This window comes from Chionomys nivalis, chromosome 14 (assembly GCF_950005125.1).
Source record: "Chionomys nivalis chromosome 14, mChiNiv1.1, whole genome shotgun sequence".
Classification (NCBI taxonomy): Eukaryota; Metazoa; Chordata; class Mammalia; order Rodentia; family Cricetidae; genus Chionomys; species Chionomys nivalis.
The window spans coordinates 38,328,367-38,343,212 of record NC_080099.1 but is presented as its reverse complement, the minus strand read 5'-3'; the positions used below and the strand labels follow the sequence as shown (position 1 = coordinate 38,343,212).

General features: G+C 45.2%; 2 protein-coding genes across 3 annotated transcripts in view; one reads left to right on the top strand and one right to left on the bottom strand.

Moving 5' to 3' along the window:
• Window positions 1-14,846, bottom strand: part of Mcc (MCC regulator of WNT signaling pathway) — a 365,744-nt gene that overhangs the window by 165,620 nt on the left and 185,278 nt on the right. The window lies entirely within an intron of this gene.
• Window positions 3,457-3,874, top strand: LOC130886613 (60S ribosomal protein L31-like). Its single transcript, XM_057788584.1, has one exon. The coding sequence runs from the start codon at window positions 3,466-3,468 to the stop codon at window positions 3,841-3,843; it is 378 nt and encodes a 125-aa protein (XP_057644567.1). The 5' UTR covers window positions 3,457-3,465; the 3' UTR covers window positions 3,844-3,874.

The window sequence follows — 14,846 nt, the reverse complement described above, 5'->3', positions numbered from 1 at the left end:
AAATGACTTTTGCCACTTGCCTTTTGAAATCAGACCATTCAGAGGGGCCATCCCTTCACTCAAAATCACAGCTGACACACTGACAAATAAAGTTGGCTCTGACCTCCACGCACACGCTGAAGCCATGCTAGCACACACATAACCTCACATACACACTGACAGATAAAACTGAGAACCAGTTAAAGAACTCAGTCCTGTGTGACAGCAGCCATCAGGATAGCAAACTCAGCCTCACAAACTCAGAAAACAGGTGCTGCGTGGTTGAGGAAGTTGGGTCACAGGCACCTGGTAATTGAGAACAAACTATAGAGTAAAATGCCAGCTTAGGTTTCAGTGCCTCTTGCCGTATAAGACACAGGCATTCCCAAATTATACTGCAGGGTTTTCAAACTTTTTTCCTTTTTCTCTTTTTCTTTCTTTTTCCTTTTTGGATGATGGAAATGTTTGTGGAAAATTTAATTCTTCTGCTTCCATCATTGAAAAACCATTAAGTAGCGAAAAGCCACGTACAAGATTATTAGCATTTTTGCATATTTCCCTCCAGTCTTTGCCCCTATTTCCTATTCAGCAATTAAACATATATCATGAGAAGCCATCTTCACCTTCAAAAAGTTCTAGGAAAGCTGCTAAATAAATAAAACCTGCAGAACCTTAAAGCAAGTCTTGGGGCCAAGCATGAAGCACACACCTTTAAAATCCCAGCACTCTGGAGGCAGAGGCAGGCAGATCTCTGAGGCCAACCTGGTCTATATAATAAATTCTAGGACAGCCATAGTTACACAAGTCCCTGTCTTGAACCGCCCCCCCATCAAAAAAAGAAAGAACCAAACCAATCAAAAACAAAAAATATTGCTCATGAAGCTGCCTCATGATTTTGCCACTGTTTGCTTTAAAATTTCAAAGCCACTACTATTAACGCTGAGTTCTAAGTGGAGCCAAAGAGCCAACCTGGATGCTGTGTTCCAGTGTGGAGCTGCAAGCAGGGAGCAGGCAACCTCATCTCGGCATGCGCAATGCCTGGCATGGAGGACGAAGGCCAGTGGCTGCCATGTAACAACGGTCTATTTCTACATGTTTGTGAAACGTTTGTTTAGAACTTAAAACACTCTCTGAGGAAATAGCATGAGGGAGAGGAATGTTTCAAATTTACTCAGTAACATCCAAGCAATTTAAACCAAGTGTTTCGAAGATGAGGTAATCGTACTCATTTGTGGAAGTGTAAATGATTACGTATCTACCTGTACCTTTCTCATCTTGCCCTTTAACATCTAATTTGGTTCTGTCTTATAGGATAAGCAACATCGATACAACATATTGATATTTATAAATTAGAGCAAGGTGAGAGTTTCTTTATCGCTGCAAACAGTCTTGCTATGGAGCCCAGGCTAGCCTCCAGCTCATGATCCCCCTTCTACCTCCCAAAAGCTGGGATTACAGGCATGCTCCTACATCTGGGTCTTTAATATTTTTTTTTTTAACCAAGACGCTCCACTCATAGACTATTAGCTTAATCAGCAACACCAGCTTTATTTGTTTCCATGTTAAGAACAAGAGACAGGAAGCATAGGCAAGACAACCAGGCAGGAAGTAGAGGCAGGGTGATGAGAACATGAGAATTCTGGGAATAGGAAAGCTCAGTCTACAATCATGACCCAGCAGCAGAGGAAGCAAGATGTGACTGCCTTGCGGAAAAAGATACCTAGCCACGTGGCTAACTCAGACAAGAATTATGGGCTGATGTAAGTTATAAGAATTAGTAAATAAGAAGGCTGAGCCAATGGGCCAATCAGTTTATAACTAATGTAAAAAAAAAAAAAAAAAAAAAAAAAAGAACAAGAGATTTTTATAAAAATGTGTTTTGTAGCCCCAGGAATAAGTCTGTTACGGGACTGCTGTGAAGACTACGAGGCATTTCAGAGGCCGGCTGGGTAGCAGGAGTTGTGAGACACCCAGATAGCAAAGGGGAAACCTCAGAGTCCTGTGCTGTAGCCCCTCTTGTCTGGGGAGTGCAATGGACGTTCTCTTCTTCGTACGTGTCCTCAGTTCAAGATCGCCGACTTACAGACCTGCCTGCACCGCTCCTGGATTCGTGGGACCATGAGCTCTGGACGCAGGATGTGGACTCAGTCATGGCTATAAAGGTACCTGGGTAATAAAGCCCTGATAGGACTTACGGTCTGATACATGAAAACGTAACACGTCTGTGGCAAACACCTCAGGAAAACGGCTGATGGAGATGGACGCTAAGCCTGAGGTGCTCAGTCAGCGCGGTCGGTGGATTCATTTGTCATGCTCACATTTCCCATGGCCAACAGGCAAGTTCTCTCTGGCAGAATTCAAGCATCTTGGAAGACAATGTCCAGCCGGGTCCTGCCAGCTCTGATCATGCCTGGTTTCTGAGCTCCAATGAGGTTGTGGATGACTGGTTCTCTATGTGGAGCACAGGTTGAGATTCCAGACAAATCTCACCTGGTCACTTATTATCCCTCCAAGGCCCCTCCATGCCTACTTTTCAAGTTCCCACGTCTCTCAGTCCCTAAGTTGAACCTTCACTTGGTCACAAAGCAGGTGACAGAATGCTCCTACGTTCCTTGTTCCTTCCAGTAATTAGTCTGCTCCATCTTTCTAATGACTGATGTTTCCTGACTCACAAGACAGTCACAATCCCCCTACTCCCCAGGACACTGAGTGCCTTGGCATTGGGGACTTAATGGGACTAACACATACAGAAAGAGAACAAGGCGGCCTCAATACTATACCCAGTTCATGAAGATCACCCCTAGACTTCTACAGGCTGACTTCCTTGTTTGTTTTGAAAACTTCATTGAAAAATGTTTCTAAACTTTCAACTAACAGGACTCACCCTGTATTAGAGCATCCTATGACGGGTGTGGAATTTGTATATAAGGCTATGTGTGAGGGCTGAAATAGTCCAGACTTCTCAAGTCAATGGGATGTACATATCACAATGGCCATCATTTCTGCTCTCTCATTTATACAGTTTAGTAGCACCAAGCAACACACGCCCTCTAGTTTTACTTGTTAGATCAGCGGGACTACCTGCAGTGAGGATGGTTTGACGGAGAGCACACAGACATCACAATTCCCTTTCCTCCAGGGTTGAGTGCCAAGGATTGCTAGGCTTCCAAACTCTGTCTGACAGAGATCTGGACACTCTAATTCACTGAGCTCACACTAATTACTGGACAAAAGTATATAAAACACGAGAATTGACTGGAACCAAAGCCTCATGGCCAGAGGGCTGACAACCGAGTGCACACCATGTTCTGTTCCACAAATGTGGTAAAAACGCCTCTTCTACAGGACTGAAAATGTCCAGATCCAGACTCAAGACTCTGGAGCGATATGTATGTGGATTTTACACAAGCTGTCGTCCTTCAGTTGTGTGCAGCAATAATCACAGAATATAAACCCAAGAAGAGTTTCCAGCTTGGGCCCGGCAGAATGGCTCCCGCAAAGAAGGGTGACGAGAAGAAGAAGGGCCGTTCTGCCATCAACGAGGTGGTGACCCGAGAATACACCATCAACATTCACAAGCGCATCCATGGCGTGGGCTTCAAGAAGCGTGCTCCTAGGGCACTCAAAGAAATCCGGAAATTTGCCATGAAGGAGATGGGGACTCCAGATGTGCAGATTGATACCAGGCTCAATAAAGCCATCTGGGCCAAAGGAATAAGGAATGTTCCATATCGTATCCGGGTACGTTTGTCCAGAAAACGTAATGAGGATGAGGACTCACCAAACAAACTCTACACATTGGTAACTTACGTGCCTGTTACCACATTCAAAAATCTACAGACAGTCAATGTGGATGAGAACTAACCTACTGAATCTCAAATAAAGTTGGAGAACTGCCTTCAAAAAAAAATAAATAATAAACCCAAGAAGAACCTACTGGTCTGTGACTAAATTTGGGAGCAGAATTGACAACATAATAATCATTTCTTCTTTTTAAGGTTTAAGGGGGGGGAGGGAGGGAGGGGGAGGGGGGAAGGAAGGGAGAGAGAGGGGGAGGGAGAGAAGGATGGAGGGAAGGAGAAAGAAGACAGACTGATTCTAACTCACAGACTAAGACAGTGGGTCTTGATGGGGGTTAATTTGACTCAGAGCATGGGGGTTAGGTAACAGGACACCCTTGTTCTACCCTACTGCACTGCTCCTCTGGAACACCACTCCGCCTCTTTTTGGGGGTGTGCTCTTTGTTGATCTATGTATTGTTCAGAAATTATTTAGAAATAGCTTTTCTGGCATAGCAATAACAGAATTTCTAGAAAATACTGTAGGAAAACTCAAGTACTTGTAGTCTTTTTCCTGAGTGTGAAAATGCTGGGCTATGACTAAACATGGCAGGTTGACCACAGAGTAACCACTTCCCCTTTCCAGGAGTGGTGGGGTGGCAGGAAGAGGTAAGAGCAAGAGAATGGGAGGAAAGACAGTTAAGTACTTATTTCAAGAAGTTTTGGAAAGATAAAGTAGACACAATGATTCTTGGTCTAACGTATTCAATTCTGACAAAGAACTGCAGAGGAAATACCAAGAAAAATAACCTGATCTCACAGAAGCACAAAGAGTTCATATTATAGAGATTGTGTGTCCCAACATAGAGGGACAAGGGGAAATTGAAATTAACTGAGAAGAAGACACCGAGGTTCCTGGTCTCTCTTTTAATTCTTGACATGCATTAAGAGTATCATCCTTGCATGGCAGTGGTGGCACACTCACAGGTGGTGGTGGTGCACTCGCGGGTGGTGGTGGCACACGCCTTTAATCTTAGCACTTAGGAGGCAGAGGCATGTAGATCTCTGAGTTTGAGGCCAACCTGGTCTACAGAGCAAGTTCCAGGACAGACTCCAAAACTACAAAGACCCTGTCTCAAAAAACAAAACAAACAAACAACAACAACAAAAGAGTATCATCCTATCAAGGTGACCACCTTTCCTAAATCCTAGAGAAGCACGGACACAGTGAGTTTGAAAACCATGGACACGGGAAGCTTTGAATTGGGGTGGGATGGGACGCATTAGACAAAATATGAACTCTGAATCACAATGCTTTTATTAGCTGGTTTTCTGTTACTGAAACTAGGTAATCATTTTTGAAAGGCTTATTTAACTTCTGGTTCTGCAGGTTCAAAGCATGCAACCAAGTCAGTGCCGATGTCATCACAATGACACCATAGCAGCAGAAATGCGTGAGACGGGGTGAGCACAGAGCCAGAGAGAAATCTCTGGCAGCTCCAGAACGGTCAGCCTCGCTCTGTGTAATGACCTTTTCCTGGAAACTAACCCAAGGTCCTGTGAGAACTAACTTCATATCATCAAAGGCCATGCTCATCGAGCCCCACCAGCTCCTACATCTTAAAGGTCCATCCCATCTTGACCCTGACACACTGAGGACCAAATCTTTAACACCTTACCCTTAGGGACAAAATATCCCAACCACAACAGGACCTGTGGCTCTTTTCCCTCTCCAAACTGTTGTTGCCCTCGGTGCCTACGAAAGCAGACACCTTCAGAGAGGGATATTTGAGAACACTTTAGAGCAGAAGACAACCCCTGTTACTGTGTGGATGCGGAGTGGCCAGATGCTCGGCTCCCAAGCCCACCTGTAGACTGGTGCTTTAGGTGGAAGGAAACGACTCAATACCATACGCATGAATTCCTCCCACAGGAAAGAAAACAAATCGAGTAACTGGAAAATGAAAGTTTCCCCTGATAAACTACACCTAATGCCTTTTTCTTTTCCTTGTTTATTACCCTTTTCTGGGATTGATCCCCCAACATGCACAACAACCTTTGGCACTTTGCTCCACTCTTGCTGCCTTCGGCTTTCACTAGAGCTTTTCTGTTTCTCCCATCCACCCAGCTCCCAGCTGGTGTGCTGGCGACTGTGTCCATGGTGCCGTGCAGTGATCAGAATCCATTGCAAGTCAACACCTACCTGGCAACGGCACCCAGTGCCACGGTTGCTTCTCCAGTCCAGGCAGAAACAGCTTGCAAAGGCGTGATTAAGTACTGCACTGGAAAGAACATATGGAAATACTAAACTTATCTAAACCTAAATGATGGGTTCTAATAGATACGGCTTACCTAGTAAATTAATTTCTTAGTGGGAACATGCTTTTCTCACACTCAAACAACTACACAATGGAAATACAGGGCTGGTCTTAATTAGTGATACACGTGAAACATGGGGCGGTCATATACACTTTCAAGAAATACACACACGTACATATATTCTAAATAGTTGAGTATAATTTGCTCATAGACCTACACACTGAAGCCAGCAGGAGTAAATACAATCTGTTTTGGTCTTTCTGCTGTTTCCCTTTGAACAACTGAAGGAAATACTCTGGATTATCTAATACTTGATACAAATCTCTGGAATTAGAACAAGAATGTGTTTAGCACGTGCTGTGAAGTTCAACTTATACATCTCGAAACTTCAGAAGTCCCAGCTTAAAAAGAAAACCTTTAAATAACATTTCTAAATATGACATTTGGTTACTCGGAATATCTCTTGTGACTGAGAATTTACGTAGTCTGCGAGAGAAAATGTCAGACTCTAAAAGGAAACACAACTAGCGTGAATTCACTTTTCCTCTCCTCATAGAGAAGCGATTTCACTCAGCTGGGCTGCCGACGTCTCCCCCTGGATGGTGGAAGTAAAAACAGCTAACATTAAGGAGCTCCCTAAGGTTAGGACAGCCACGTTGTCCTCCGGTACCCTCCACAAACTCTGCATCTCTAGATTCCCATCAGCACAGACACACACTCAAATACACTTGAAAGAAAATCACTAAAACAACAAATCTGTCACAAAACCCTGGCTCTGTTATTGTTCTTTGCCCATCAAATGTTGGCCACAAATACAAACAAATTAAAATTGATAAGTCAATGTAAGTCTAAAACACACACCCAAACCTAAAGAAAACACTCTGCATAGCTCGTTCTTCTTCAATCCTCATATAAAGTAGTGCCCCCATCCCCGTGGAGGCTCAACTCAACCCCACCCTTGAGGAACCAACCAAAGAAGCCTCATCTTTGCTTTCTCCCAGTCATCTACTGTATTGTTGTTGTAACCCAAATGAACACTTTAATCTCCACAAGACATCGGCAATCCAACTGGTCAGACACAAAGCGTGATGGGGTTAGAATTCAGCCCCGGCGGCAATCTGTTTACAATAATCAAGAGTATAGAGGCAACAAGAAAAGTCCCACCAGGTGATGGGAGATTTGGAATCCTAGTAAGGGGCTGAGAAGCTACGCTCGTGCTCAGCAGCCTGTCCAGGACTATGCGGCTTCTCTAGGTTATAGGAACAAATGCCTCACAAAACCCCAGCCTTGTATTTCCTCCCTTATGTCTTCCTCTCCCCCAACATAAAGGAAAATCCAAAGGGATTTAAGTCACAAAGAATTCCTACCGAGGCAATTTAAACCCATTCAATCACAGCCACCGTCACTTGGAAATGGGAGAGGGGGGGTCACCAGGAATAAGGGGCCAACAGTGTAATCAGCATCTAATGGGATCAGAAAATGTCTAGATGTCTGGGCTTCATGTGACACAGAGGCCAAGGAGGACAGGAGTTACCTCAGAGATTTGGAAAGATCTTGTTTAAAAGGCTTTTTGAGATAAGATCCTGGTCGCACGCATTTCCCAGGGGAAAGATACTGAACAAAAGAGAACCAAGTCTTGGTAGAAAAGACAGAAATTTCAATTTAATAATAGAAGATGGTTTACTGGCAGAACATTTGATAAACAATGCAAAGAAAATAACATTCGGCCAAAATTTCCAGACTGTCAGCAAACCAAGATCCTAGGAGTTTTAAGACTCCAACGGCAGCTAAAATGGAATGTCACATGCTGGGACCGAGAACACAGACTTGCTGCACACAAACCCTCACCCACTGGCATATTGTTTTAATGGGTAAATTGAAAAGCACATTCTTCCAAAAGCAAGCTCTCATGAGAAGTGAAGTCTCTTCTTGATGAGCAGGAGAGGGATGACGTAAAGCGAAGCCCTGGCCCTGCCCAGTAGAGTGGGGGAAGCGACAGGATTTTGTGAGCCCTAAGGGAATTCAGCAATAGTTTGCAGACGAGAGAGAGAGAGAGAGAGAGAGAGAGAGAGAGAGAGAGAGAGAGAGAGAGAGAGAGAGAAAGAGAGAGTGTGTTTGGGGGTGGGATGAACGTGACTTGAGGGAGATCAGGAAAGCCCAGAAACCCTCTGGTAAGTGGCTCAGCAGGCATCTGGAAAAGTGCAGAGGAGGCGGCTCTATGGATGCAGTCCGAGGCTGTGAGCCAAGCAGATGAATCCTAAGGAGGGATGTCGCCTGTGGGCTCCAGTTGCCAGCTTTTCATTCATCACTCTTGTGGGTACGGCTGGGAAAACACCCTCCTGCTACAGCTTGTGAGTTCTGGGGTGCGTTCATTAAGTTCCAGGGTGCTCTGTAGACATCCTGTTGCCTCATCCTCTGAATGGGAAGGCAGAGGCCAAACTGCAGGGTCCCCAAGTCCTCAGGGACCTTGTAGGTCATTGAGATACACGAAAGCTGAGGCAGAGGAGGAGGAGGAAGAAACTTAGTAATGTTCCCTGTGACTTTTAGAGGCTTTCTTCACCTGGTCCTATGTGCCGTCTAATATAGAGCCCTTTCTACTTTTCTCCTCAACAGTGTGTGAAAAGAAGGTGTTGGACACTGGAAAACTACTGTGAGGAAGCACTCCCTCCCCCAGAGCAGCTGACGACTCCTGGCGAATATAGAGCTGCAGGGGCAATACTATATAGGCAGGGCCATAATCCACACAATAGTCCTCATACATTATCCTGAAAAGGGAGCCATCAGCAACGGTTCTTTAAATCTGGGAGGCTGTTGGCAGATGAAAATCACCTTGGTAAACTGCAGGAGGAGATGGGAGTGCAGTGTATCCAAAAATGGTTGCTGAAATGCCTCGTGATACACTCCACAAACCAAGGACAAAGTGAACTCAGAATAGGAGGCAGCGAAGGAACAGCAAGGGCAATGCTTTCGTTGCCAAGCTAATTCCAAGCAGCCACTCAGCTGTCTACTGGTGGATAAGTCCTTAGTCAGAAGTTTAAGGGGGAAGAAAAGTCGTGGGGGGAATAAAAAGCAGCACCTTACGGAGGGCTCAAAAGTGCCCCCAAAGAGGCTGGAAGAAGCCTGGGCTCCAGGGAAAGGAAGTGAAGACTGGTGTGTCCAGAAGCAGCCTGGTAAGCAGGAAGGAAGAGCACATGCAAGGGACGCCCTAGAGAGATACAGTGTTGTCAGCTTTGAACATGCGTCTCGCAGGCTGAGACTGGACATTAAGCTAAAGCTCTGCAAAGAAGAGCGTGGAGTGTTACTCTAAACGCCAGAGGCTGAAAGACTGGGCTTCCACATACACACACACACACCCCAAAAAGATCCATAGGTTAGGTCTGGTTTGTCCAATGCATTTGCCCTGAGCAGCAATGCCTTTTTCCCTCTACACTAACAGTAGCTTTTCATTTGAGAAGAGGACTGTGTTCTCTGGTTCTTGGTCCAGGAGCTGCAGTTTCTAAACCTACCATCACCCACCCACCCAAACACCTTTGCTCTGATCTAAATGGCTGATTAGATGCCACCTTCTCCCTCAGTGAACTCAGAAAGGCATTGATAAGCTGATGAGTGGACCAGTAACCCATTTGTTTACACTATGCAAATTATTCCCCTTCAAAGATGTCCATCTCAAACCAGATTCACTTAGGACCAAACAAAACACAGAAAACCCCCTGCAGTGGGAAGGCAGATAACGGGAAAAGTTAACTTTGTGGCTTTGCTGAAGTCAGCTAGGAGGGAAAACAATTCCTTGTGGCCCAATGTCACTGTCTGAGCTGTTTTTTCTTGCTCTTCGTAGGTTTCTGAGGAGATAAGACTACCTCACACTTTGGCCAAACCCAAGCCTCACTCCTACAAGAGTCTTTTCTCTGCTGAGTGCATCTAGAGCTGTCCTTTCAGTCATTTCTTTCCCTACGGCACCTTTTCTCCCTCCTGGGTCACCTCATAAAATGTGCTCAGGGAGATCGGGTTGTCTGCGCATCCCTGGGTGTTCAGGGCATGGATAACACTTTTGCCACCGTTTGGTGTTGGGGCAAAAGTAGGGCAACCCTGTTAGCCTTACCACGCTCAGCCTACTCCTTCCAGGACCAAGCAGACAGAGCTGGTGCATGGACTCTCGTGTCATCACATGCCTCGACACCTTTGGTTTTACCCACTGCTCGTGCCCTGTGATTCTAGGGTCTGCCCTAAGACCTGCCTCTTTGAACTGTCATTCACAGTCTTCAGAGAGCTCCAAAGTCAAACAAGAATGTAAAAGACATATTGCAGAATTCAGGAACCACCATTAAACACGTAGGATGGAGAGAGCTTCCCAGGCACATTAAAACCTAGATAAAACAAAAACAGAATCAGCTCCCCTCAAGGCCAGTGCTGCCTGCCTTCGTCTGGGAAAGGACTTTGGACAAGAGCTGAAGCTGGTCACTGAAGACTCCTTAGCACCCTAAATTATGCCAAATGCGCTGTCATTACCTCAGAGGACAAGAGGCCACATTATCCCTGAGGACAGTCACCACGAAACACCTTCTCCGTCAGCCTGAATCTCTCCAGCAATGAGAAGAATAAGTGGCAGGTCAGATGTCAGGAACGGGAGAGTTCCCCCGAGACAGCGCAGCCTAACCTCCTTGCTTCACAGAAAAGGATAGGGAGATGTGGGAGAGGAAGTCAAAACCACGTGGCATCCCACAGCCTCCCAGGCCTGCTCCTTTATACACTAAGACAGGCGCCTTCACACATACATGCTTTAAAGTTTCGTTAGTTTCTAGACCTTCTCCAGGATCCTGTGCTCTTGCTATTGGAATCTTAGCATCAGTCACAAAGTTATGTCACACACTTCCTGAGACGTGCACGGAACTGTTTGCGTAAGCCGTGTGGGGATTCAGGTCAAACAGCCAGTGGCTCACAACTGAAGATGAAGGCGGCCAAAACTGAAAAAAAAAACATGTGGCCTTTTCTAACGGGCTGGGCTCCCAGCTCGGGTAACACTATCCTTCTACTTCCTAGGCTGCAAAGACTGGAAATTCTGGGGTCAGTCCAAGTTCAGTCTACAGTCACAAAGGAACTTAGGAGGATGGTCTTAGAAAAACACAGCTCCCAAACAGGTAAGTGTCCCGGCACATTGTTCCAATATACTGTCTCCATTGACAATGCTCTCGCCAGCTGTTCCCTACACAAAGGATTTCTTTATAGCCGTTCTTCACGTTAGAGCATTTATCCAAGGCACCAAGAACCGCTTCTCTCCAGACCTGCTTCCCGGGACTGAACAAATTCCTCTGCCCAGATCACAGTGTGAACTCAAAAATCCTCACTGTAGCTCCAAAGTTTGTGATTGGCTGGTATGCTGACCACAAAAGTCAGAAAAATTCACACTCTCTGGACAAGTTCAAAGGTACTGTCTTCCCGACTCCTAGTCGGCATCAGCTGCTATTTTCTTCTTAAACATAAAAAGTTACTATTGCCTAGAGGACGTGGCGGCTGTGAAAATCCAAGTTTTCATTCACTATAATTTTCATTTGTGCTCAGAAACAGAATAGCACCATAAGACAAACCAAGAGAAACTTCTACAGGTGGCTTCTGTCCATGAACTGGTTAATTTTCTCATTCACTGCTGAGACCAGGTACCTGACAAGGGAGGAAGGCTTATTCTGGTGTGCAGTTTTAGAAGGGCTACTGTCCATCAGGGAACATCGCGGGCTGGTCACATCATTTCCAGAGTCAGGAAGTAGAGAGAGACAGGAGCACCTGTGAGGCTCTTACACATCAAGGTGGCCTGTCCACTCCCCATTACCCACTTACTATTGAGGCTCCACCTCCTAAAGGTTCCACAACCTTCCAAACTAGTGTCAGGGTCCTTAATCCCAGTGATAGGGAGATAGAGGCAGGTGGATCTCTGAGTTTCAGGCCAGAGAATTCCAGACCAGCTGTGGCTACATAGTGATATCCTGTCTCAAAAAATAAAATAAATAATAAAAAAAAAAAATACAACGTGTCAAGAACTGGGGATCAAGTGTTGAAATGCAGGAATCCAGGGAGAACATTTTATATTCAAACCACAACAGTGATGGATACAAAAGGAAATACACTGGTCTGGTTGTAACTAAACCAGCCAAGAGAGCAGGCTGAAGGTCACTGGTATTATCTGGGCCATGTGGAAAATATATGTCCCTTTTAGCTGAACAGCAGCTACTCAGGCTGAGTCTGTTAACATAGCTAGGAACACTCTGGTATGTTGCTACACTTTCTAACTTCTTGAGAGAAGCCATGAATCTAGTTTCATTTTTAGGAACTTTTTTGGAGGAATTTTAACTTATTACCTATAGTGTGTGTGTGTGTGTGTGTGTGTGTGTGTGTGCGTGTGTTTCACCTGCAGGTCTGTGTACCTACCCTATGTGTGCAGTGCCTTCCAAAGCCGTAAGAGGGCTTATGTTCCCTGGGAAACTGGAGTTAAAAACAAAGCTGAGGATTAAAACTTGAGGCCTTCAGAGGAGCAACCAAGGGCTTTTAACCACTAAGCCATCTCTCCAGCCCCAGAATTCTCAATCTCAAAAACTGTCAACTGAAGTTGGCAACAACAACAACAAAAAAAAAAAAACACTGTGTGGCCAACCAACTATGCCCATGGGCTCCTGCAGGGTGCTGAGCTTGAAGTCTGCTGGAGGAAGCCAGACCAACTCTGTTCAGGAGTGCTGAGAGTGCTTCAGAGGACAAGTGTCACTAACGCTCTGGTGGCCTCAGGGGAAGGAACGGGAACCAGAGCAGAGGGGACAAGTTACTAAGGTTCCCTTGATTTACAAACAATCCAAGCATTCAGACTCTGGTAGGTCAGTGGGCTATGGGCATAGAGTCCCACCCCATGTCCACTGAGAACATGAATAGGGGCTTATTCTCTTTTCAGAAACCCAAAACCCATTCCCTGTTCAGCCCTGACATCTCGCCAACACCTTTGCAGTAAAATCACCTCAGGCAAGTATCCTGAATCTTCCTTCCCGTCACACACCCCTCAGGTAGATCCGCCGCAGCTGTCGAGGTGCCCAGCCTCTGGTTTCCCTACCCTGTCGCATGCCAAGCATGAGCCATGCTAAGTGTATGACTAGAGTGAGTTTCCTCAGATGTGCACAGCATAAGTCTTTCTGAAAGCATGCAAAAGGCTAACAGGGATTGTCTATTGAAGGGGACAGGAGAACACAAAGCCTGTGTGTGTGCGAAGAAAGTTTATTTCTGTCTATGGGTTTTTCCGTATTTTGAAATTCTTACTAATATATTTTTATGAAAATTGCTTTCTCAGAAATGAGTTAAAGTAAAATATCCTAGGGTATCTAGATTAAGAACCACAACATCATCTCAAAAGTGTAATATCCTAGGGTGTCTAGATTAAGAACCAAAACAGCATCTCATCTTAACCTGCCACCACATATAAATACACTAAAACTTCTCATAAATGAAATGATAGCTTGCTCAAAAATACACCATAACAAAGCGTCGGACCATCTAGAGACAATCTGATACTGCAAGAGTCAAGACAGAAAGATGGCTGACAGAACTAACTCCAAAACAATAGCATGGCGTAGCCTTCTTGTTCACCCTGTCTGCTCTGAATTTAGATACTTGCAGTCCATGGGGAACAAGTGATTTGCCAGAAGGATCTGGTACCTTTTGAGTGGGAACCTCGACTTGGCCTGTTCCCTTCATCTTGGCACATCCTAAAGCAAAACCAGCTCTTTGACACACACTGCTTCCTCAATTGCATTACTCGGGAACACCTCTTCTCATGCTGGGCCAGGAAGTACATAAGCCCAGTGAAAAAGCCACAGGCTACCTGACTTTCATATGGGAATCTGCATAGTTAGCCAAAGAACTCCAGACACAGAACACACAGTGCAGGGAACAGAGAAAGACAAATAGGTAACATAGAATTAATCTCAGAGGAAATGGAGATAGTAAATGATGAACAGAAGAGATTTGTAGGAAGAGGAAAAAAACCTTCTTGTGATCAGATACTAGAAAATACAGAGCAATGCAGAGGCTGGAAAGCGGTCCAGAATGAAGCAGGATTAATGTAAGAATAAAAGGAAACAGGAGCTCAGCATGACAGCTCACAGCAGGCCCTGGAAACAGTTCACTCATAACACAGTATTCAGAAGGGGAGGGGAGAAGAGAGGGCAAAGGAGAGACAGAGGGGAGAGGTGAAGTGGGGGGGAGTGAGAAGGAAGAAAGAGGGCTAGGGAGAGAGAGGGGGAAGAGAAGAAGATGCGGGAGATATGGTCTTGAAAGAAAGACAACTATTTCTTGTTACAAATATATCAAGCTGATTCCCCTGCCTCTACTGCTACTTGATTAGTTAAAAATCCAGATATGAGATAGTTTCTTTTTTTTTTAACTTAACATAATTTCTTTATTGATTCTTTAGGAATTTCACATCATGTACCCCAATTCCTCTCATCTTCCAGTCCCCGCATATCCTCCCCCTCATCACTGAAGTACCCCCCAAAAGAAAATTTTTAAAAAATCAACAACAAAACAAACAAAAAACCCTCTTTGCTCTTCCATCTTTCCCGCCCCTCCAGTACCTCTTCATTCGCCCTGGTGGTATTGGGGGCCTCCATATGTCACCCTTTGTCCAGTCAACTTTACTAGCAAATGTTCATTCCAATGAGTCTTTGGTCTGGTTCGTTTCTGGTTCTGGTACACTGGCCCCTCAACAAAATCCCTCTCCTGTATCCCATGGCTGCCCCGAGT